Source organism: Nerophis ophidion, linkage group LG05, assembly GCF_033978795.1.
Source record: "Nerophis ophidion isolate RoL-2023_Sa linkage group LG05, RoL_Noph_v1.0, whole genome shotgun sequence".
Classification (NCBI taxonomy): Eukaryota; Metazoa; Chordata; class Actinopteri; order Syngnathiformes; family Syngnathidae; genus Nerophis; species Nerophis ophidion.
Window position 1 is genome coordinate 58,734,387 of NC_084615.1, and position 24,282 is coordinate 58,758,668.

Consider the following 24,282-nt stretch of genomic DNA (forward strand, 5'->3'; position numbering starts at 1 on the left):
ACACTCACATTCACACACTAGGGCCAGTTTAGTGTTGCCAATCAACCTATCCCCAGGTGCATGTCTTTGGAGGTGGGAGGAAGCCGGAGTACCCGGAGGGAACCCATGCAGTCACGGGGAGAACATGCAAACTCCACACAGAAAGATCCCGAGCGCAGGATTGAACCCAGGACTTATGTATTGTGAGGCAGATGCATTAACCCCTCTATCCCCGTGCTGCTTAAATTTAATAAACAAAATCAACAATAATATTGATTTGGAACTTTTAACATATAAATGAATACAAAAATAATGATAAAAACGATGTATTTATTACGATGTATATATTTTAAAAATGTTTTATGTGCGGTATTCATAAACAATTTAATTGAGCATGCCAAAGTTGAGACTTACACTTGGAGCATTGTTTCTTGCGTGTGATAATGCTTTGCTTTCTCCTCTCCTGTGTCTGTGTACCGAGGAAATGGGGCAAGGGAGCGTCCCAGTGGCTCCGCCCTCCTGGCTGAGCGATGAACTGCCCTCACAGCTCTTTTTATGTGGGGGCTCTTCAGAGAGGGGCGAAAGAAGTGGAGGAAGTAGCTTCTCATCGTGCCGCCAGGACTGTTTCCTGCTCAGAAATCTGTGGAACACACACACACGGGCAAACACACACACACGTACACACAATTAATATTGCAACAACATTGCAATATTGGATGTCACGGGATTTGGAAATGTAACCTTGTAATGTTTGAGTTTCTTGCAGTAATGTGGAGGAAATAGACAAATCATTATTATTCAAGTCGTTATTATTACCCATCCAATATGAACAATTTCTCAATTTGTGATGTATTGTTAATATTTGAGTGTGCTTGTAGCGTAGTCGTCTCCGAAAATGCATATTAACCAGCGTGGGTGGTACTTACCTTTACATAGTTATATTGACTTCAAGCTAAATTAACAAATGCATGGTGGAAGACAATGTGACCCCCATGGGCATACCCTTGTGTGGTGTTCGGGTCTGTGGGACCCGTTTTCATTTTTTTATTCAAAGAAAAATGATACAATTAATTAATTTTTCAAACTGAGACTCACTGGCTTTGGCTCATTTTCTGTGAAGAACATATATCAGAAAACGTATTTAATGACCACACACACCCCCCTCCTACACATTTCTATTACATATAAGATGTCCGGGTCCAGTGGACCCGGGACTAAAAGAAGTGTGGAAATTGTACCACATGCAACTAGCCACACACACACACACACACACACACACACACACACACACACACACACACACACACACACACACACACACACACACACACACACACACACACACACACACACACACACACACACACACACACACACGCACGCACGCAGCAGGCCTGGACAGGAGGAGGACAGAGTGTAGGTACACAGAACATCAGAGGGTCAAACGTGCGAGAAAATGAGAGCAGACAATGTTGACAAACAATGTTGCAACCTTGTGTGGGAACCGCAGGTGCAGAAACACAAAAGAAGAATCCCTGTGGGATGCAGAAACTGGCAGAGAAATTTTCCGTGCAACGTTCATATTGTTGTTACTCAGTCAGCGTTTGTGGGTCAGCCAACTTATTTGCTCACTGCATTTAAGTCGTGCACCAACATTTTGTCTTGCTGTCTGTTGATTTGACCCCTTGCTTGTGCAGAACGTTTTCTGGTACTGTTTCCTGTTTGTTTTACAATCAAACACTTTTATGTTAAAATGCTGAACAGATGTTTACCTTATCCCAATAAACATCTGTTCAATATTTTGACATAAAAGTGTTTGATTGTGAGGCATTAAAAGCCACAAAATGCAACGGGTCCATCAGACCCACAAACGCTGGCTGAGTAACAACAATATGAACATTACACAAGGGTTAATGGCAGTATGGACACAGGAAACAGTGATTGGCCAGATGACTGTACCAGAAAACTTTCTGCACAAGCAAGGGGTCAAATCAACAGACAGCAAGACAAAATGTTGGCGCACGACTTAAATGCAGTGAGCAAATAAGTTGGCTGACCAATGTTGACTGATGGCCAACTAATATTGGAACTTATGCAGAAAGTGAGAAGATCTATGCATATTGACCATTTATTGTCAAGTGACCTACAGCAATGTACTTTACTCTTCAATGTTTGATAATGTGTAGCATCTCTGTCTGCTTACGGGATTTTCTAGATACAAACTGTCTCTTGGCCAACTGTTTATTTACCGCCAGCCTTTACAACCAGGCAAAATCCCATTGCGATCAAAGATCTCTTTTCTAAGGGAGACCTGGCCAAGAGGGCAGCAGCAAGGTTACATTAAAAAGAGTAAACACATAAAACATCACATTTACAACATTAAAACTTGCTCATATGACACATGTGCATACAGACAAGGCAGACTGCAATCCTTTCACAGAAGCTTTAAACTCATTTAATGTAACAAGGGTTTTTAGTTGAATAATCGATTGTAGGTTATTCCAAGCCTTCGGTGCTGAAAATAATAACCATAATAACGTTTTCTTTTTAATAAAATATGCTTTTCATGATGGTATCCTTACGTCACACTGAATTTTTAACTGCATGCCATTGGCAAGCGCAGGGGTGAGAAGAGGTTTTCAAATTATTAGCGCCTGCTTACTTTTACCGCATGCCTTGAATAAGCGCAGGAGTGAGAAGAGGTTTTAAATTAATTAGCGCCCCGGCGGCTATTTAAGGGAATATGGTACTGATGGGGACAGTTTTGTTGGAATAATGGCATACTCTTAAAGAATATTCATCCATCCATCCATTTTTCTACCGCTTATTCCGTTTTGGGGTCGCGGGGGGCGCTGGCGCCTATCTCAGCTATAATCAGGCGGAAGGCGGGGTACACCCTGGACAAGTCGCCACTTTATTGCAGAAGAATATTCATGTACGATGATATTTTTTTATCGCTTTAAAACAACTAGATGTTTTCAAAGATATGCAAAAATATTCTGAAGTTGATAACGCGAACATGTTCAGTGCTTTGGTAATTATTGCATTAGGTATTCATTTCATAAGTTGTTGAATGATGAGTTTCTCTGTAAGTAGTAGTCTCTTCTCCTCCATGGTAAACCACAGATGATTAGTCCCTCAGTTGCCTTATTGTAGCTCCTGTGACTCATATTGTTTGCAACACCATAGATAATATTTTTATGTTTTTCCTCTCCCTAGAAGCTCTGGGGGGTTGATGCAATGTGAAAGTCGCTGAGCTCGCAGAACAGCACCGCAGGCCTAGACATTAGTGATAATATACAAAACCTGAGAGACAAAACTAATTAGTTGCTATGTGTGTGTGTGTGCGGGCCATGGCTATGTGAGTGTTCAGAATAATGGATGTGAGCAAGTGTGTACGACTATGCAAATGTCCGTGTATTTGTGTGTTGTTTTTGAATGAATGTTGTGCGTGTATTCCAAGGCCCTCATACATCTTTCAAAGCGGTAACTAAGACTAAATTGCAGCCTTTTCGCACAAAATGACCACGTTATATCTGCCAAATATTGTGGTACAGTACAATACTGCGGCCAGTTGTGAACATCTTTTTGGTTTTCATAACTACAAAGCTGCTTTTTCCAAATACTAATTTTCAGCTATTAATTTATATCGAGATAATTTCACGGACCAAGCCGTGATAATTTGTCAAAAAAGTCACAGATTAGAAACTGCTGAAAAGCTCTGAGTCGAGTAATCACATAAGGCAGTTTACAGCTACTATAAAAAGCCTCTTGGGTGAAATACAGACAATCCGCACACCGAGACGTCTGGCGCATTATGCAGAGGGTTCAATTCCAGGTCAGTCTAACTTTTTTTTCTTTCCGTATAATCTGAGATAGGGATGAGATGTAGGGTAAACATTTTCATCTGCCACGTTAACTCTTATGCAGAGCGGCACTCATCTATTTCTGATGTACAAGACCATCATACATCAATTTTTTTAAAGTCACTTTGTAATTTGTACTCCACTGCACTTTCATTAACATTTATATATAAACCTCTGGGCTTCACGGTGGCAGAGGGGTGAGTGCGTCTGCCTCACAATACGAAGGTCCTGAGTAGTCAGGGTTCAATCCCGGGCTCGGGATCTTTCTGTGTGGAGTTTGCATGTTCTCCCCGTGAATGCGTGGGTTCCCTCCGGGTACTCCGGCTTCCTCCCACCTCCAAAGACATGCAGCTGGGGATAGGTTGATTGGCAACACTAAATTGGCCCTAGTGTGTGAATGTGAGTGTGAATGTTGTCTGTCTATCTGTGTTGGCCCTGCGATGAGGTGGCGGCTTGTCCAGGGTGTACTCCGCCTTCCGCCCGATTGTAGCTGAGATAAGCGCCAGCGCACCCCACAACCTCAAAAGGGAATAAGGGGTAGATAATGGATGGATGGATGGATATAAACCTCTGTAATCATAAACAAAACAGAAGGTGGGAGATCACAGTGACTCCATTTCTATATGTAGATCCAAGTCAACACAGAGCAGGACTTGAGTTGGAGACCTTATGTTAGAATAATCATGTTTATATATTGTCACGAAACTTTAGTATGCTTAAAGTCTGTTGCTACAATTATTAGCTATTGTGCTAAAGCTGAATTTTTCCTATCTGTGCAAGGACAAAACGTCTTGTCTGAGGGGTGGCCTCAGCCGCAGATGTCATCTTTGTTTGAGCCCGCTAACAGTCAAGGACTTCAAGGACCTCAACAAAGATAAATTGACAGCACGCAGACGAAGCAGAAACAAGGAAATCACAAGGCACAGCACATTCCGTCACATATTGTGCATACTAGACCTGCTTTGCATAATATATATGACCACTCCTTTTAGAGGCGGCCTCAGTGATGTTGACTATGGAACTCCTGAATAAATAGAGGGAGGCGGAAGCTGAACCATAGAGCGTAGGGCGAGACTGTAACTAAGTGTGCAGCTCCATACGTTTTCCCCATGAGCCAAATTGAACTCTGTCTCTGCATGGTTCCTTGCTTCATGTCTGTTTAATAGATGTCATCAGTGTTTGAACTTGACACCTTATGGCGATTGCTCATGGGTAAGAGCTGCATTGAGACACTTTAGCTCACCTCAATCGGTTACGTGCTGATGGTTATCAGGTTATTAAAAAGACAACTTGGTTATAAATGAATGTATATTGCAATAATGCTATAATATTACAACTCTAGAATTATTACAAAACCCAGCTGCACGCATGCTGATGAGGACCAGAGGGCGGAAGCACATTACATCAGTTTTAAAGTTGCATTAAAGTCCGATTTAGGGTCTATTTTAAAGTTCTATTTTTAGTTTTCAAATGTCCTAATGGTGCCCTCTTATGTATCTGAAATGATTTTACCATATCAACCCTCACGGATCCTGAGATGCTCTGGCACTGGCCTTTTACATGAACAAAAATATATAACACTTTTGCTCCCATTTTTCACAAGTTGTGTTATGAGTCACACGCCTGCTGCCTTTCGTCCCGCAGTGCGCTCTGCTCATCTCATGGTGCTCGATGTTCGAGTATGAGGTGGGCTGTGAAGTCATCTGTGACGTGGTTAGGATCCCCCCCGGACAAGGCAGCACATATCGGACTGATCACCTCAGCTGAGGTGACGTGCTCCTGTTAGGACGTCTCTGTGAAGCCCATCTTCCCGCAGTAAGGACATGTAAACGCCTGAGTTCGCTCTACTGAGAAGGTGTCTCCGCCTTAATACAAATCATAGTCTACCCTGGTTAATATACACCGAATTGGATGCAGTCTATGGGACTCTGATGAGCGCACTGCGGGCCACACCCACGGGCGTTCCCTCTTGGATGCGGGTGTGCTTCCGCGCGGATGCAAGCACTCAACAATCAACACACCTGCACCTGACGAGCAACTAGCCCTCATAAGTCAGCGCGTCTTGAGATCCAGTGCCAGAATGTAGCTTCTCATACCCATACAGTAAGCCAATGCGTCTCTAGCCGCCTCGCATGTGCTATCTCTCTCCCTGTGTTCACTTCCCGTCGTGTTCATTGTCTCTCGTCGCTTCCCGTCGCCCTTCCTCGTCGTCGAGCTGTGTGTCCCGTCTTCCTGGAAACCCTCTGGATCTCCTCTTGCTTCTCTGGACTCCGACCTCACGCCTGCCCACTGACCACCGCACCTCACTCCTGTCCTTGACCATCCGCCTTCCCTTCCGACTGCCGGGCCTGCTTTGCCTTCTTTGGACTTCCGCCTCGATCCCTAAACACCCTCTGGTAACCACGCTCATATAAATACCACACAAAGTCACACAGGTTGGGCTGAACATAAATGTGTCCGAAACACAAGTGATAAGCATTAATGCCACTCCAGATGTACCAATCACAGTGAACGGACTTGCTCTCGACTATGTTGAGGAATTCAGTAGGGACAACTCTGCACAAAAGGACATTAGAGCAAGACTCGGAAAGGCATAGGGTGCTTTTGCTAGGCTACACATCATCTGCAAGTCTAAGCAATATAGCTTAAGAACAAAGGTCCGGTTTTACAACAGAAATGTAAAATCTGTATTGTTGTATGGTTCGGAGTGCTGGCGAGTAACATCCTCCGAAATGAAAAAAGTCGAAGCCCTCCACAATGGATGCCTCAGAAAACTCTGTCGAATCTTCTGGCCCGAGAAAATATCCAATGCACATTTATACAAAAAAAACAAATGCAACAGTGTTGTGCTAAGGATCAAATGCCGCCGATTCCAATAGCTTGGGCAGGTTTTCAAGATGGACTAAGACCGCATCACCGAGATCGCACTACGTTGGACTCCACCTGGGAAAAGGAAGCAAGGCCGGCCGGCCCTAGGAACACATGGCGGCGTACGGTGACTGCTGAGCTGAAGGAGATGAACCTAACCTGGGGCGAGGCACAGCATGTTGCTCAAGACAGGTCCAGATGGAGGCTGATCGTCAAAGCCTTATGTCCCATCAGGGACGAAGAGGATTAAGAAGTCACACTACATATCTTTGGATAAATCACACACCTCACGCACAAAACAGCTAACGACGTCACTTGCTCGCTGCCGTTTTCTTCTCCCGCTGCACCGCCACAAGTGGAACTCAAATATCTAAAACTTTTACTATATATACAAAATACCAATTCCTCTCAAATATTGTTCATAAATATATTATAATATGTTATGTTATAAATATGTCTAAATCTGTGTTAGTGAACCTTTTTTTTTCTTTGCCAAGATAATCCATCCTACCTCACAGGCTTGTTTGGGGGAAGTATGAAGGAAGACAAGATTCTTTATAAATATCTTTGCCATGCCTCTATGGTTTGATTTCAAATACAGAAAATTGGGTATCATCAGGTAAGAAAAGTTCTTCTTGTATAAAGGTCCTGTAAGTAATTTTCCAGAATGTGACTTTAACTTTTACCAAAGTCCATCCATCCATCCATTTTTTTACCGCTTGTCCCTCTCGGGGGGTGTTGGAGCCTATCCCAGCTGCTTTCAGGCAAAAGGCAAGGTACACCCTGTACAAGTCGCCACCTCATTGCAGGGCCAACGCAGATAGACAGACAACATTTACACTCACATTCACACACTGGGGCTAATTTAGTGTTGCCAATCAACCTACCGTGAATTGATTTACGTAAACCCCGACTTAAACAAGTTCAAACACTTATTCGGGGGTTACCATTTAGTGGTCATTTGTACGGAATATGTACTGTACTGTGCAATCTACTAATACAAGTCTCAATCAATCAATTAAATCCCCAGCTGCATGTCTTTGGAAGTGGGAGGAAGCCGGAGTACCCGGAGGGAACCCACGCAGTCACGGGGAGAACATGCAAACTCCACACAACCCAGTATCGAACCCAGGACCTTCGTATTGTGAGGCACACATATACTAACCCCTTTTTCCCACCGTCCTGCCCTTTACCAAAGTCATGGTCAAATATTTTTACTCAAGTATTTTTTTTCAAGTACTTTCTGCAAGACAGCCGTTAAAGAGTTCCTGCTAGTGTGTGCTGAGCTGCTGACTGTCAATACTTACTCCACAGAGCTGTTTTTGTGGTTGTGTATTGGAGAAATGCAGGGTGGGAGTAGCTGACAGTCTTTGTCCAATTGAAGCTTTTTATTGCTGTTGATGGAAGGTTCACTGTGGTCCGACTGGGAAAATAAGCAAGACAGGACATTGACATGAGTAAGAAAAAAAGAGGTTGTGCAAGGAAAAAAATTAAAATACAACAACTGTACACCTTGTGTTTCCTTTTGCTCTTGCTCGTGTGCTTTTCTGCCAGGACAACCATGTTGCCAGTTGCTTGCCTCCGGTGTTTTCCTCCACTGTCCCCCCTTTCCGTCCTCCCAGGTAGCCTCGGAAGACTCTTCTCCTGCACACAGTGGTTGTCCAGGAATCCGAGATCCTGACATAATTTTTCTCTTCTTCCTTCTGTCGCCTTGTCTCGCGCTCCTAAATTGAACCTCTCTCGCTCCTCTCTGTCAGCCTGCCTGTTCCTTTCTGTAAATCTGTCCCTGTCACCTTGCCTCTCTGTGTCCTGCACTAATGCCTCATTTTCTTCCCCCAGCTTCTCCCCTTTAGCTAACTTCTGTCTTTGTCTGGGCCCTTGCCATTCTCTGTCACCCTGTTTTTGTCTCTCCCTGTCAGACACCACCGCCTTTTCCCCCGGTCTTTCACACCCTCTTCCTTCAGTTCTGTCCCTTTCCATCATCCCCACCAGGGATATTTGACCAAAACCTCGTCCAGGCACCCTGTCAAGCAAACTCAGGTCAATTTTCACCCACAGACTCTGAATCTGCTGGTATTCCCTAAGTGGGGAAATAGGCAGATCTTGTCCAATATTCAAGTGTGGTGGCACACACTCCAAGTCTTTGCAAGGTACACTTGACCCTCCAGGATCAGGAACCGAGGTACCAAATGAAGCATTTATGTTGCTAATGCTCAGCGTATTAGCGCTACTACCACTCCCAGTGCCACCACTGCTGATGCTACTAGTGCTACTATTAATGGTAGTGGTCACATTGCTACTATCTCGAACACAAAGTCCCTTCCCTCCAAAGGCTCCCAGACCGCCCATTCCGAAACATGGCAGAGGAGGAGTGTACGAGTTGGACAGAGTCTGTGTGTTAATTGCGGTACGTGTCGACGGAGGCGGCAAAGCAGGGTTTTTGATGGTTTCCTCCAAATCAGACTGGCATTCGGAAGAAGAGGATGAAGAATCCGTTTCCACAAACTCTCTGGACTTGGGTGTGATTTTGCTACTCGGGCCTCTGTGCTTTCTTTTTTCCTGTTTGATACAAAAATAAAAACAAATGTGATTATCAAATTGGCTTACACGTTTCCCTCCCCACCAACCGATGAATAACAATAATACAACATCGTTTTTTTTGCAAGTTTATGCCAATATAGTATGCCATCTGCTGCATAGGAGCTAAGTATCATTTACTGCGTGTGATAATAGAATGCAAATTAGGCAAAACGCTTTGCCAGCATGTTTTACTCGTCTGTGAAACACAACATGATTTGGCTTGCTCATGTTTGAATGTCAGTGATAATCACAGCACACATGTCTCACAATTGAGCACATGGAGTCTGATGTCTGTCACATGCAAATTAAGAAGCAAATAAATCATCAACAGACAACGTTGACAGAATTCTACCAGTGGACATTATCATTCTGCTCTAATATTTAAGACATGTCCTAAATAAACTTCATATCCTTAAATAGTATTTTTCAATACACACACACACATATATATATATATATATATATATATATATATATATATATATATATATATATATATATATATATATATATATATATATATATATATATATATATATATATATTAGGGGTGCAACGGTACGTGTATTTGTATTGAACCGTTTCGATACGGGGGTTTCGGTTCGGTACAAGGGTGTATCGAACGAATTTGTAAACTAAAGTCTTAACAAGCTGCTCTGCTTTCTGCCTCTGTCTGAGCAGTGAGCACCCAGCATTGTCCCGCCCACACAACCATCTGATTAGTTACATACAAAGCCAATCAGCAGTGTGTATTCAGAGCGATGTAACAGCCAATCAGCAGTGCAAATTCAGAAAGCATGGAGTCAGTGCTCCGGCGTCGAGATGAGCAGATATGAGTTTAGCAGGGGAGCAGCTGACATCGTACACTACCCAAATTTAAAAAAACACTTCCCAGTCACAACTATTACAAACATCACTATGAGCTCGTTGACCTTCTAGAAACTTAAACTGCAGCTCAGCTCGCTCATAGTTCTGGGTTGAGGTGAAGGCTAATTAGCGTTTAGCGTTACGATAGCTTATTTTGCTGTGTGTGTGTGTGTGTGTGCGTATGCGTGCGCATGTGTGTGTGTATTATAAAAGTCAACTACAGGCTTCCCAAATGCTGTAATAAATTAAGCATGATGAGTTGACTTGAAACTGTTTAATGTTGCACTTTTTATATGTAAAAGAAAGATTTTGTCATTTTATTTAATCAAAGCAACAATTTGGGGCAGTTTAATGTGGATTAACGTGGGCAGAATTATTATAGTGTTCCCAATGTTAAAAGGATAAAGCCATTGTTTACAAATCTGGTAAATAAACAAACCAAACATTTATATTTTGTTGTTTTCTTACTGTACCAAAAATGAACCGAACCGTGACCTCTAAACCGAGGTAAGTACCGAACCGAAATTTTTGTGTACCGTTACACCCCTAATATATATATATATATGTATATATATATATATATATATATATATATATATATATATATATATAAAATTTACACAGTACAGACCAAAAGTTTGGACACACCTTCTCATTTCAATGACTATATACATTGTAGAGGAGCGGTCCCCAAACTAAAGCCCGCAGGCCGGATGCGGCCCGCCAGCGTCCAAAATCCGGCCCGCGTGGAGTCTCAAGTTTAAAAAAAAAAATTCGAATTTTAATGATTATTTTTTAAATCTGTCCTTTCTAATCCATTTACCACCACCTTGTTACTCTTGGTGTCTCCTAGCCGCTCAGGCATATCATATTGTCTAAAAATGCATTTTCTCATCAATAACGTAACATCATTGCACTCTCGCCACAGTGTCGGGCGAGCACGCAGCCAGTGCGCACTCTTTCAGTCAATAAGTGCGCGAGGAATATATATACATATCTATATCTATATATATATGTATATATATATATATATATGTATATATATATATATATATATATATCCATCCATCCATCCATTTCCTACCACTTATTCCCTTTTGGGGTCGCGGGGGCGCTGGCGCCTATCTCAGCTACAATCGGGCGGAAGGCGGGGTACACCCTGGACAAGTCGCCACCTCATCACAGGGCCAACACAGATAGACAGACAACATTCACACCCACATTCACACACTAGGGCCAATTTTTTTTTAGTGTTGCCAATCAACCTATCCCCAGGTGCATGTCTTTAGAAGTGGGAGGAAGCCGGAGTACCCGGAGGGAACCCACGCATTCACGGGGAGAACATGCAAACTCCACACAGAAAGAGCTCGAGCCTGGACTTGAACCCTGGACTGCAGGAACTTTGTATTGTGAGGCAGATGCACTAACCCCTCTGCCACTGTGAAGCCCATATATATATATATATATATATATACTGTATATATATATATATATATATATACCCCGGCCCCCGGCCAACCCAATGCAGCCCCCAAGTTGTAGAGTGTCACTGAAGACATCAAAGCTATAACACCTGTGAAGTAACAACCCTTTCAGGTGACTACCTCTAGAAGTTCATCGAAGGAATGCCAGGAGTGTGCAAAACAGTAATCAGAGCAAAGGGTGGCTACTTTGAAGAAACTAGAATATAAAACATTTGTTTCAGTTATTTCACCTTTTTTTGTTAAGTACATAACTCCACATGAGTTCATTCATAGTTTTGATGCCTTCAGTGACCATCTACAATGTAAATAGTCATGAAAATAAAAAAAAACACATTGAATGAGAAGGTGTGTACTGTACATTAGAATACCTTCCTGACAAAACTCTCACTGGGGACTGAACCCTGTGTACGTCTGTCTTACAAGAACAGGAACAAAAATACACAGGAATATTCAAATGTAAGTTTTTTTTTTATTTGAACTTCTAACAAAACAGTGACAGTTGTTTAATTCTGTTGACAGATGTGCTGCTCTTTGCTTTTTGTTGAGGTGATACGTTTTCTTTTCTAATGTTGCTTCTGCTGCTTATTTTTCATTTCCTGAGCCTACAAACACAAAGCCCTTAAGGTGAGCTAAGATCACAAAATGATAAACTATCAGTGCTGCGTAAAGCGATTGTTACTTCCTATGTGTTCTTTTAACTGAACTTACATTGATCTTTGATACATTAGCATTCTTGAGGGATTTTATTGGATGAGTTAAATTCTACATATTTTGTGTTTTGGTTACAAATCACCCTTTCCTTCACCATCAACAGTAAACGTCTGATCTATTGCTATGAATAAAGCCAGTGCAATGAATATTGTGGGTTTGCTTTTCTATCTTGTAAATAATATCATATATTTTGCTATTTGACTGTCTCTCTACTTTCTATTGTTCCATAAATCCATGAGTTATGCATTAATAAAGCTATCTAAAAATGACAGCAATGAAATACTCATTCAATATCATAAAAATACACTTTTGTCTGCCATTGCCTAATAAACCAGAGAAGATGGAAACACACACATGCACAAACTAACCTGATTTACACTGACAGGGGGTGTCGGCACAGTGGTTTGCTGTAGTGCTACCGGGGTTGCAACTGTGTTGTTTGGCATGGTGGCACCGCGAGGTTCTTTCCTCGGTGCCGTTTTCCCACTCGGGGGCTTAGTCCTTGGCCTAGGCGGGTTCTGATGCTCCAAGGAGGATAGAGGGAATAGGTCCTTTCCCCTCGCAGCAGGGCTAATGAGGAGACAATATATAGAGAGGATATGCTAAAACATGAAAAACACAGATTTACCTTTGTGTAATCCAATGACATTGTATCCAAGAACGGTGAAACATACAGCCTGTAATATGCTGAGTGTGGATATAGTGGTTAAAGGCCTACTGAAACCCACTACTACCGACCACGCAGTCTGATAGTTTATAAATCAATGATGAAATATTAACATTGCAACACATGCCAATACTGCCTTTTTAGTTTACTAAATTGCAATTTTAAATTTCCCGCGAGTTTCTTGTTGAAAACGTCGCGGAATGATGACGTGTACGCGTGACGTCACGGACTGTCAAGAAATATTAGCAGCTGCACCACTCGCAGCTAAAAGTCGTCTGTTTTAACCGCATAATTACACAGTATTTTGGACATTTGTGTTGCTGAATCTTTTGCAATTTGTTCATTTAATAATGGAGACTATAAAAAACAATGCTGTTGGTGGAAAGCGGTGGATTGCAGCTGTCTTTAGCACCGAGACACAGCCGATGTTTCTTTGTTTTTAACACAGAGCGGTCAAGCGAACATGTTTTCTCTACGTCAACCAGCATGTTTTTGGATGGGGAAATTGTGATATATATTTTACCAAAGAAATCATTGGATTATTCGTCCTCCGGCAGCAGCTGTTTAAAAGGCAGCTGTGATCTTGGCTCCTTGGCTTCTCTCTGAGACACTTCGTGTTCACCGCAGCCATCCGACCTCGAGGTATGTCTTTACAATCTTTAAAATCTCACTAAAACACTATTAAAACAATAAGCAGATAGGGGATATTCCAGGATTATCCTAGTAAATGTGTCTAATTACATCTGAAACGCTCACACTGCCGCCGCCCAGAGCCGTTGCTTTTTTTTTCTTTTTTTTTCTAGTCCTTCACTATCAATATCCTAATTCACAAATCTTTCATCCTCGCTCAAATTAATGGGGAAATTGTCGCTTTCTCGTTCTGAATTGCTCTTACTGCTGGTGGCTCCCATTAAAAACAAGGGGAGTATGTGTGGAGCCCTGCAACTCGTGACGTCACGCGCACATACTTCCGGTAAAGGCAGGGCTTTTCTATTAGCGACCAAAAGTTGCGAACTTTATCGTCGATGTTCCCTACTAAATCCTTTGAGCAAAAATATGTCAATATCGCAAAACGATCAAGTATGACTCATAGAATGGACCTGCTATTCCCGTGTAAATAAGAACATCTCATTTCAGTTGGCCTTTAAGTTATCTCTTTAGCTACAAGAGAGGGTCATAATACACTATTATTATTGAGTTATCTCATGTGATTAATCATAAACTATTATTGTTTTAGTCATTTATATACGCAGATTTATCACACAATTAATTTTGACCGTGCATGCTCCTTTACCTTGACTGCGGATTGTTACCTGAAAATCCTGGGTTGTTATGTGGTCAGTGATTAGGTCAATGCATACATGAAGATGAGTGACTGGTGTGCTCACTGGCAAACTTTATTTCCAAATACAGCCTGATGAGACTTTGCTTAAAACTGTTACCAAGGTTTAAGCAAATACATTCAAGTACTGTAAATACATTGACATTCTGACGATAAAATCAGATTTGTATTCTAATATTAATATTTTATGTATCTTTGGATAGCACTATTTTTTAGAGACAGCAGTCAGTAACTACACACAAAAACTACTAAGTATTTTGTCAAATGTACAGCTCTGTTCACTGGAAATTCAAAGGCAGCTTTTGTCATGTATCGATCTGTTTTGTCAGCCTATTTGTTTTGGATCCCTTTAAAGGACATTTTTCACAACATAATATTGGGAGTAATGTGCATTTTTGAAAAGAGTTTTACAATTTCCAGCTTTGTGTTGAGACCGTGTATGTGTCCTGACCGATGATTGAGTGTGCGCGAGGAAGTGAAGGAAAAGCTTCTTGAAGGTGTCATATTATGATGTTTTTCAACCTTTAAAAACACTTTCTGGGGGTCTACATAACATGTAATGGTGGTTCTTTGTTGAAAAGGTTGTATTGCTTAGGTTTTACAGACCATCTTTAAGCCACCTTCTCTTTAGGATGGGCTCTTTTGTGGGTGGTCTTATTCATGTGCTCATCAGCCATGCTGTACGTCTTAACGCTTCCATTTGGAGTTTAATGACAGACATAAGTTAGAACGAAAAGTGGGGGAAATAATACATTTGTAGATGCATCGCAAATCGGACATGAGCGATTATAAAATCGATTAGTAAACGTCAATAAACGATAATCGATTTATTTATTGTAAATAATGCTAGGCAGACATTTCTAAAATGTGTTTGACCGCAGTGAGCCACCTCACAGAGTTTGAATCAGCTCTTTTATTACAGGGCACTTATGTTACAGTTTTGCACACATTTAAAGGCCTACTGAAACCAACTACTACCAACCACGCAGTCTGGTAGTTTATACATCAAGGATGAAATATTAACTTTGCAACACATGCCAATACGGCCGGTTTAGTTGACTAAATTGCAATTTGAAATTTCCCGCAGAGTTTCTTGTTGAAAACGTCGCAGAATGATGACGCGTATGATGACGCGTTTGTGACGTTATTGGTTGGAGGGGACATATTAGCCAGCACCACTTGCGGCTGAAAGTCGTCTCTTTCGTCGCGCAATTACACAGTAATTTGGAAATCTGTGTTGCTGAATATTTTGCAATTTGTTCAATTAATAATGGAGGAGTCAAAGTAGAAAGATGGAGGTGGGAAGCTTTAGCCTTTAGCCACACAAACACATGGTGTTTTCTTGTTTAAAATTCCCGGAAGTGAAGCTTTACTATGGATCAGAGCGGTCAAGCGAACATGGTTCCCGACCACTTGTCAACCGGCAGGTTTCGGTAAGAAAATTGTGGTAAAAAGTCGCCTCTTACCGGGGATCAGCGGAGCTTGCACCGTCCATGCAGCTGCCGTGACTTCCCTCAGAGACTGGCGTCAACACACCCGTGGACACACCCCTTCGACTATCAAGTACTATTTAACTCGCTAAAAAACTAGCAACACAATAGACAGATAAGGGATTTCCTAGAATTATACTAGTAAATGTGTCTAAAAACATCTGAATTGCTCCTAATGCAATCGCCTTTTTTTTTTTATCTTTATATTTTTTCTTTTTTTCTAGTCCTTCTCTATCAATATCCTCATCCACGAATCTTTCATCCTTGCTCAAATTAATGGGGAAATTGTCGCTTTCTCGGTCCGAATAGCTCTTGATACTGAAGGCTCACATTATAAACAATGTGAGGACGTGAGGAGCCCTCACACGGGTGACATCATCGTCTGCTACTTCCGGTAAAGGCAGGGCTTTTTTACTAGAGACCAAAAGTTGCAAACTTTATCGTGGATGTTCTCTACTAAATCCTTTCAGCAAAAATATGGCAATATCACGAAATGATCAAGTACGACACATAGAATGGACCTGCTATCCCCGTTTAAATAAGAAAATCTCATTTCAGTAGACATTTAATATAACATAATAAATGTGATGGGAATGAATTTAACTGTTTCTTATTAGAAATGCGCTGTTTTTAAATGTTGCAAGTGATAAACGCTTATTTAGAAAAACATAAAACATGTAAAACTGCATCAATATACATAAATTAAAGATGCATTAATAATCAATTTTTCATCGAATCATAATCGAATTGGAAGGTGGCTCTAGTTAGAACTATACACTACTTTGTATGAGAAATGGCAACAACGGAGGATGCATGTTATGAGCCAGGAACTTATTGACTTCAACGTCGGACTCCAATGGCAGATATGAGCAAAGATCCTCAGGGAAATTTCTTCCATATATGGAGATATCCACTGACGCCACCGACACGAAAAATATCACTCATGGGGCACAATCCAAAGGGCTCGTTTAGAGGAAATTTGAAAAAAGTCTATATTGTTTCTATATTGTCTATATTGTTTAATACATTTTCGTGCCATGCCTCTATCGTTTGATTTCAAATTTTAAAATTGCTTCTACGGACTATTTTGTCTGTAAAATTAAAACACTTTAGACGTTTATAAACTGTTAGGTTTTACATCTCCAGATTACTTTTTTTTTTACAATGAAAGAGGGGAAAGCAATTACTGTTTTAATAAAAAAGGTTGCTGACCCCTGGATTAGACCATGAATGTGTGCCTAATATGTAGACGAGTGATTGTGTGGGTTCAACGTCATAGTTTGCATTCATTCATACTTTATCGTCAGAAGACATGCAAGAAAACGGGGGAAATAGTCAACAATATCAGGAGGCCAGGCAGGGGATTATTGTTTAATTTTTACAAATCTTTTTTTATTAACCAAGATGAAGGTCAACATGGGACTCCAGGCAATTTGACAGAATTATTAAACAGCTGCTACGACGCTCAGTGATCCTTTCAAAGTGTGGATCATAGCAGATTAGCGCAAAGCCAATAATGGGTGTAATTATTTTTTTTTATTTGCCTGTTTTCTACCCAAATCAGGGGACATTTCACTAGCATTCAAATACAAGCTAAGGTTGAATTAGGTTGTTTTTAGTTAAACAAGTTTTTGGTAGAAGAGATGGACTGACATCCTGAACCTAATCAAATCTGATTTGTACTTGTTGGACGAAGCAGAAGTGAAAGTCAATTGATCACAAATACAAAGTGACATGAAGTTGCCTTTGTGACTGTTCTACTTCTTTTTTTTTTTTTTTATAAAGTAGATTGGCTTTAGTAAGGCAAAGTCTTCTGGTATTCAAGCTGGTTTTATTTGCAAAAACAATGATTATTGGCAAAAAAATAACAACTTTAAAATGCCAATCACATGGTCGTTTACAACTGGACTCAAAGGGCCTGATCTACTAACATTACGCGTGGGCAATTGGTAACGATTACGAATAATAAATGACAAATTTGCATGTACTTATACCAGCTGTTACTATGGAGACATTAATTTTCCTCCATATTCTTGTAATCATGCTCACCAACCTGTGCTACTTTGCTTTGTTGTTCATCATGCAACACATGACATAAACATGCACAACACTTTATGCAATCTAATGTCACAATCTGAGCAACAGGACCTAGTTTTTAGCACACCTAAGTTATGGGAATGCACTGGAAGGATGCTGCAAAATGTTTTTTTCATATAAAAGAAATATTAACAGGAGATACACCAACAATATATCTCTGGTGTAAAGAAAAAAAAACACAACACCATTAAAAACGCTAGCAGAAATCATTTTGGTGTTCATTTGTCTGCCTCGGATAGAATTGCCGGACAAACGATATATATCAATCATTTAAATTCTGACAGAAATATGTCGGTTGTCGACAATCATGGAACATTCATTCTCTCCAACGTCTGTCATATTTCAGAGATCGCTTTCTTCTGACTGCAGCAAGGCTATTTGTGCGTATCTGTGCCAGTTTGCACACGCATTCCAGATGTGCTAAATATAGATTCCAAACAGTGGCCGTATCACGGTTTTAGGAATGATACATCACATTACATGTGTTAAATGATTATATTTCCTCCTCCTACTATTGTTGTAATAATTATATATCCTGCATTCAAAGTACATGAAAACAGTTACGTTAAATGGATTGCACCTTATGTTTTGCTCATTGAAATGACGCAATCTTCTGCGCAAGGGCTTAGTAGATCAGCTGTTTGTGCACGAACCTTTAATAGATTAGGCCTAAAATGTTTGTGTCTGTTGCGGCCTTCTTTCGCTTATTTGGTCACTGGAGGGCTAGGACTGGGTCCTCGTCTTCTGAATGATGCGCTTTTGACATTTTTGTTAATCCAGAGTGCTTTTAAAGGCCTACTGAAACCCACTACTACCCACCACACAGTCTGATAGTTTATATTTCAATGATGAAATATTAACATTGCAACACATGCCAATACGGCCTTTTTAGTTTACTAAATTGCAATTTTAAATTTCCCGGGAGTTTCGTCTTGAAAACGTCGTGTAATGATGACGTGGATGCAAGACGTCACAGGTTTTAAGGATATATTAGCGCTGCGCACACACAGCTAAAATTTGCCTGCTTTAACCGCATAATTACACAGTATTTTGGCGATCTGTGTTGCTGACTCTTTTGCAATTTGTTCAATTAATATTGGAGAAGTCAAAGTAGAAAAATGGAGTTGGGAAGCTTGAGCCTTTAGCCACACAAACACATGATGATTCCTTGTTTAAAATTCCTGGAGGTGAAACTTTACTATGGATCAGAGCGCGGTCAAGCGAAGATGAGTCACGACGGAATGTCAACCAGCAGGTTTCGGTGAGAAAATTGAGGTAAAAAGTCGCTTCTTACCGGAGATCAGCTGAGCTTGGGCCGTCCATAGCTGCCGTCGACTCCCCTGAGACACTGCGCGTCAACACACCCGTGGACACACCTCCGACTATCAGGTACTATTAAACTCACTAAAACACTAGCAACACAATAGAAAGATAAAGGATTTCCCAGAATTATACTATTAAACGTGTCTAAAAACATCGGAATCCGTCCCAATGCAATCGCGTTTTTTTATTTTTTCTAGTCCGTCGCTATCAATATCCTCAAACATGAATCTTTCATCCTCGCTCAAATTAATGGGGAAATTGTCGTTTTCTCGGTCCGAATAACACTTTTTGTTGGAGGCTCCCATTAAAATCAATGTGAATATGTGAGGAGCCATCAACATGTGACGTCATCGTCTGCGACTTCCAGTAGAGGAAGGGCTTTTCTTTTAGCACCGAAAGTTGCAAACTTTATCGTGGATGTTCTCTACCAAATCCTTTCAGCAAAAATATGGCAATATCGCGAAATGATCAAGTATGACACATAGAATGGACCTGCTATCCCCGTTTAAATAAAAAGATCTCATTTCAGTAGGCCTTTAAGCGGGTTTATATGTTACAAAATAAGCTAGGAAAAAAATTGGATCTGATGACAAACAGAAGTAATAGCACAATGAAATATAATGCCTAAATACAGCGGTAAACAGAATATGGCACCAAAATCTGTCTTCTCCCTATCCTCCCTCACAGGTGTATGTGCTCTCCTGAAATGCCTAGTTATGCACATACCCATTTGCGCACACATCCACCTATACCCATGTGACTCACACCTCCTCGAAGCAAAAGACACACCCACACGCACTGGTCCTTAAACCCCTTATTCTGTCTCACAGAGTGTCCTTCTTTCTTACCTTTGTTGGTTTGCTCTGCTCCATGTCTGGCTCTGATTATCCTCCACGCTGTTCGACCTCTCTGTCCGTCTTGGCTGTTTCTTCCCTGTAGTGGTCCTTCTCTGTGTGGCGACCTCTGGTCCAGGCATCGGTCCGGGTGACAGCCTCATCTTTGACCTCTGACCTTCCGCCGATGCCTTCTGGCTGAGTTTGGCCTTCGTTTTCTCTTTGTTCGGGCTGCAAGAGAGACGGACATGACTTTCCTTTGTCGTTTTTCAAGTGCAACACGTAAGGACATGGAGTGGCATGTCTCATTTTCTAAAAAAAAAAAGTGATTTGCCACCAACACATCAATGCAAAATTGTTTATTTTTGGTCAATATTTTAAATCTATTTGTGGGAAATCCCCCAATTCCATCTTTTTTATTTAATTTTTTTGTCCCTCAGAGTGAATATAACTCCGTAATAATTTTACATATGTGATAATTAGTGTTCTCCCAATACCAATATTTTGGTACCGGTACCAAAATTATTTAGATACTTTTCGAAACTTTTTTCAATAAAGGGGACCACAAAAAAATGCATTATTGACTTTATTTAAAAAAAAAAAAAAAAGGGTACATTAAACATTTGTTTCTTATTGCAAGTTTGTCCTTAAATAAAATAGTGAACATACTAGACAACTTGTCTTTTATTAGTAAGTAAGTAAACAAAGACTCCTAATTTCGCTGCTGAGGTATGCAGTAACATATTGTGTCGTTTTCCACTTTATTATTTTGTCAACATTATTAAGGACAAGTGGTAGAAAATTAACTAATCTACTTGTTCATTTACTGTTAATATCTGCTTACTTTCTCTTTTAACATGTTCTATCTACACTTCTGTTAGAATGTAATAATCACTTATTCTTCTGTTGTTTGATACTTTACATTATTTTTTTAATGATACCACAAATTTGGGTATCAAGCCGATACCGAGTCGTTACAGGATCTTATATTGGTCATAGTCAAAGTCCTCATGTCTCCAGGGACATATTTCTTGAGTTTATAAACATAAAAATATTTTTTAAAAAAGGAAAGAAGATGTTGTGATGCCCAAAAATATCGATGTAATCATAGTAGTATCGACTAGATACGCCACTGAAATTGATATCATTACAGTGGACGTTAAGTATCGATCCACCAATGACATTTGTTTAGATTTTGACGCTGGTGAGCTATGGTGTGAAGTGAATCATGTTTAGCTATTCCTCGTACTGCAGGTATGATACTTTTAAAAAACTTACTTTATTTGTCGCCATGGAGGCGAGGACTTTTCAGAGGCGGTATACTACTTAATATGATTCATTAGTATCGCGGTACTATACTAATACCGGTATAGCATACAACCCTACTGATAATAAAGCATAATAAAATACAGTACAGCGTACACTCTGTGTAACTATGGAAGCATCCATCCATCCATTTTCTACCGCTTATTCCCTTTTGGGGTCGCGGGGGGCGCTGGCGCCTATCTCAGCTACAATCGGGCAGAAGGCGGGGTACACCCTGGACAAGTCGCCACCTCATCGCAGGGCCAACACAGATAGACAGACAACATTCACGCTCACATTCACACACTAGGGCCAATTTAGTGTTGCCAATCAACCTATCCCCAGGTGCATGTTTTTTTGGAAGTGGGAGGAAGCCGGAGTACCCGGAGGGAACCCACGCATTCACGGGGAGAACATGCAAACTCCACACAGAAAGATCCCGAGCCTGGATTTGAACCCAGGACTGCAGGACCTTCGTATTGTGAGGCAGACGCACTAACCCCTCTGCCACCGTGAAGCCACTATGGAAGCATCCATCCATCCATCCATTTTCTACCCCTTATTCCCTTTCGGGGTCGCGGGGGGCGCTGGCGCCTATCTCAGCTACAATCGGGTGGAAGCAAAAGCTTCAAAAACTAATGTCGGCAATGAAAGATGATGCCTATCTTACAGAAACCTGTGTGACTGCCAGTGTATGCTGGTGTATGCTGGGTAGAGCGGCCGTGCCAGAAACCAGAGGGTTGCAGGTTCGCTTCCCACCTATTGACATCCAAATCGCTGCCGTTGTGTCCTTGGGCCGGACACTTCACCCTTGCCCCCGGTGTCGCTCACACCGGTGAATGAATGATTGGTGGTGGTCGAAGGGGCCGTAGGCGCAAACTGGCAGCCACGCTTCCGTCAGTCTACCCGAGGGCAGCTGTGGCTACTGATGCAGCTTACCACCACCAGGTGTGAATGAATGATGGGTTCCCACTTCTCTGTGAGCGCTTTGAGTATCTAACAATAGAAAAGCGCGATATAAATCTAATCCATTATTATTATTATTATTATAATCTAACTCTGACACCTTAAAGGGGAACATTATCACCAAACCTATGCAAGCGTCAATATATACCTTGATGTTGCAGAAAAATGACCATGTATTCTTTTAACCGATTTCCGAACTCTAAATGGGTGAATTTTGGCAAATTAAACGCCTTTCTGTTTATCGGTCTTGTAGCGATGACATCAGAACGTGACGTCACCGAGGTAACACACCCGCCATTTTCATTTTCACATTACAAACACCAGGTCTCAGCTCTGTTATTTTCCGTTTTTTCGACTATTTTTTGGAACCTCAGAGACATCATGCCTCGTCGGTGTGCTGTCGGAGGGTGTAACAACACTAACAGGGAAGGATTCAAGTTCACCGCTGGCAAGAAATCTGCCGCCAGACCCCCATTGAATGTGCCAGAGTGCCTGCACATTTTACCGGCGATGCTAAGACAGACATGGCACAGAGATGTATGGATAACCTGCAGATGCATTTGCAACGATTAAGTCAACGAAATCACAAAGGTAAGTTTTGTTGATGTTGTTGACTAATGTGCTACTCAGACATTTTTGGTCGCAGCATGACTGCCAGCTAATCGATGCTAACATGCTACGCTAATCGATGCTAACATGCTATTTACGCTAGCTGTATGTACATTTGAAACTAGATACCCATATTTGATGCGAAACAAACACTTACCAATCGACGGATTTAAGTTGCTCCAGTGTCACAACATGCGAAAGTCCTGATCGTTTGGTCCGCACATTTTACCGGCGATGCTAATAAGGCAGCCATGCTATGGGCCACTTCATTAGGTACACCCATGCTATGGCCGAATAGCGTCAATAGCTATTCGCTCAATATCTTCAGTTTCTTCTTCAATTTCGTTTTCGCTATCTGCCTCCATACTCCGACCATCTCTTCCAATACATGCGTAATCTGTTGAATCGCTTAAACCGCTGAAATCTGAGTCTGAATACGAGCTAATGTCGCTATATCTTGCTGTGGTAACCGCCATGTTGTTTGTATTGGTAGCACTGTATGACGTCACAGGGAAATGGACAGTCGCATCGCAAATAGCGAAAATCAAGAACTTTTAAAGCTTTTTTTAAGGATATTCCGGGAGGTGTGAAATTTTGAAAAAAACTTCGAAAAATAAAACAAGCCACTGGGAACTGATTTTTTATTATTTTTAACCCTTTTGAAATTGTGATAATGTTCCCCTTTAAGCAGATGTGCTGCACATCGAGTTAACCCTGAGTTGTCAACTCTATGTCTACTGCTAATCTAAAGGTGTTACAAATGGATCACCTTTCCTTAGTGATGAGTACCTACACTTTTTAAAATTTAAGAATTAAACAATACCAATGGAAGCGAGACGGGGAGGGTTATTGGAGCTGGACTAATATAATAACGACCATAGTTTTTATTGCAAATGTTGATTTGGAAATCAGAGGAGAATGTTGACATTAAGTGGGGCCGAGGGGGATTGTAGTATTTTAACATATACATTTTTATTACGGTACAATGATGGATAATTGTGTTAAACATTTGGCGTGAGGTGGACATTGATTGATTGATACTTTTATTAGTAGATTGCACAGTTCAGTACATATTCCGTACAATTGACCACTAAATGGTAACACCAGAATAAGTTTTTCAACTTGTTTAAGTCGGGTTCCACGTTAATCAATTCATACTTAGTTGAAAATTAAAAAACGCTATAAACACCGACCTGCAGGGACAAAAATGCTCGTAAAAGCAGCCTTTTAAAAAATGTAGCTCTGTATCCATCTGGGAGTGCGCAGGTGTACCTAATGTTGTGAGCGAGTAATCT

General features: G+C 41.1%; 1 protein-coding gene across 2 annotated transcripts in view; it reads right to left on the minus strand.

Annotated features, from left to right (window-relative positions):
- Positions 1 to 24,282, minus strand: part of aff2 (AF4/FMR2 family, member 2) — a 399,395-nt gene that overhangs the window by 36,894 nt on the left and 338,219 nt on the right. For both annotated transcript variants that reach the window (XM_061901648.1, XM_061901649.1), the window contains 5 exons: positions 20,123 to 20,338; positions 12,724 to 12,925; positions 8,226 to 9,272; positions 8,021 to 8,136; positions 394 to 619 (listed from right to left, as the gene is read on the minus strand). In XM_061901648.1, the coding sequence (XP_061757632.1) occupies positions 394 to 619; positions 8,021 to 8,136; positions 8,226 to 9,272; positions 12,724 to 12,925; positions 20,123 to 20,338 (1,807 nt within the window). The remainder of the gene's footprint in view (positions 1 to 393; positions 620 to 8,020; positions 8,137 to 8,225; positions 9,273 to 12,723; positions 12,926 to 20,122; positions 20,339 to 24,282) is intronic.